This window comes from Austrofundulus limnaeus, unplaced genomic scaffold (assembly GCF_001266775.1).
Source record: "Austrofundulus limnaeus strain Quisiro unplaced genomic scaffold, Austrofundulus_limnaeus-1.0 Scaffold2766, whole genome shotgun sequence".
Lineage (NCBI taxonomy): Eukaryota > Metazoa > Chordata > Actinopteri > Cyprinodontiformes > Rivulidae > Austrofundulus > Austrofundulus limnaeus.
In genome coordinates, this window is record NW_013955168.1 from 8,002 (window position 1) to 9,172 (window position 1,171).

Here is a 1,171-nt window from a genome sequence, read left to right on the forward strand (position 1 = left end):
AGGGCTGCAGCCCTCCAGGACCAGGATCGCCCATGCCTGGCCTAGCTAGTCCTCATTAGCCTAGCCTGGATGCAGATGAATCTCAAACTATTAGACAGAATGTCACTTCAAAAATTAATGAGGCTCTTTAAAAAACATTTAAAATATTACTGGTCTTATTTAGCAGACAAACACAGGAGCTGTCTGCTTAAATGTTTACAGAAAGATGAGTTATTGAGCAAACAGAAATGCAGAATTTGTGAGTTATTTGTTTTTATTGCAAAGTTCTTGCTGATATTTGGTTTTTATAAACACAGGTGAATGTTCTCTAACTTTTATTTGACCTATGTTCCATTTTCTTGACTGATTGTCCTGTTTTTCCCAGTGAACAAAGGCCGGTTCAGAGTAACTCTGCATGAAGTGATGYAGCTGGCGCCGTACGCTCAGGTGGTGGTTTATGCTGTGATGCCAGGTGGAGAGATGCTGGCTGACAGCCAGGACATCCCTGTTCAGCTCTGCCTTAAGAACAAGGTAGGAAAGCTGAAAATAAGGTTTCAGAGGGAAGCCCAACATTAAGGTTCATCTGATCCAYCTGTCCTCCTGTCTTCTGTGCAGGTGTCCCTGAACTTTTCCTCTGCCCAGACGCTCCCAGCAGAGAGAGTCACCCTGACCCTGAAGGCTCAGCCCAAGTCCCTGTGCTCCATCAGAGCCATSGACCAGAGCGTCCTGCTGCTGCAGCCAGAGCAGGAGCTCACCGTCGACTACGTATGGGCCTAGAACCACACTCTGACATGGTTTAGAGCAGGGGTGGACCATCCTGGTCCTGGAGGGCCGCAGTCCTACATGTTTTACATTTTTTCCTGCTCCAACACACCTGATTCAGTCACTGAACTCCCTCTTCCAAGTTCTGCTGTACGGAGGACCAAAACTGACATAATTAAAATTAAACGCAGAAACATAAATGAACCACTAAATAAATACTTTTAAAAAGCACCAAATAAACAAAGTAACTTTACCTCAAGTTTTATAATTTAATTGACCTTCATATTTATTTTTCCAGCTTTGTTACAATAAATTGTATATTTTAACGTGTTTTATGCGATGGACTTGCGACCTGTCCAGGGTGTACCCCGCCCCTCACACTGGGATATGGGCACCAGTGACCCAGAAAAGGAAGAAGCTTGTACAGAGG

The 1,171-nt window shown here is 44.4% G+C and overlaps 1 protein-coding gene across 1 annotated transcript in view; it reads left to right on the forward strand.

The window, feature by feature from the left end:
• The window catches only part of LOC106511412 (alpha-2-macroglobulin), a gene marked incomplete at both ends in the record, with an annotated part of 8,931 nt that overhangs the window by 5,465 nt on the left and 2,295 nt on the right, over positions 1–1,171 (forward strand). Inside the window, 2 exon segments of the mRNA XM_014000174.1 lie at positions 365–510; positions 595–744. Of these exon segments, the coding sequence (XP_013855628.1) occupies positions 365–510; positions 595–744 (296 nt within the window).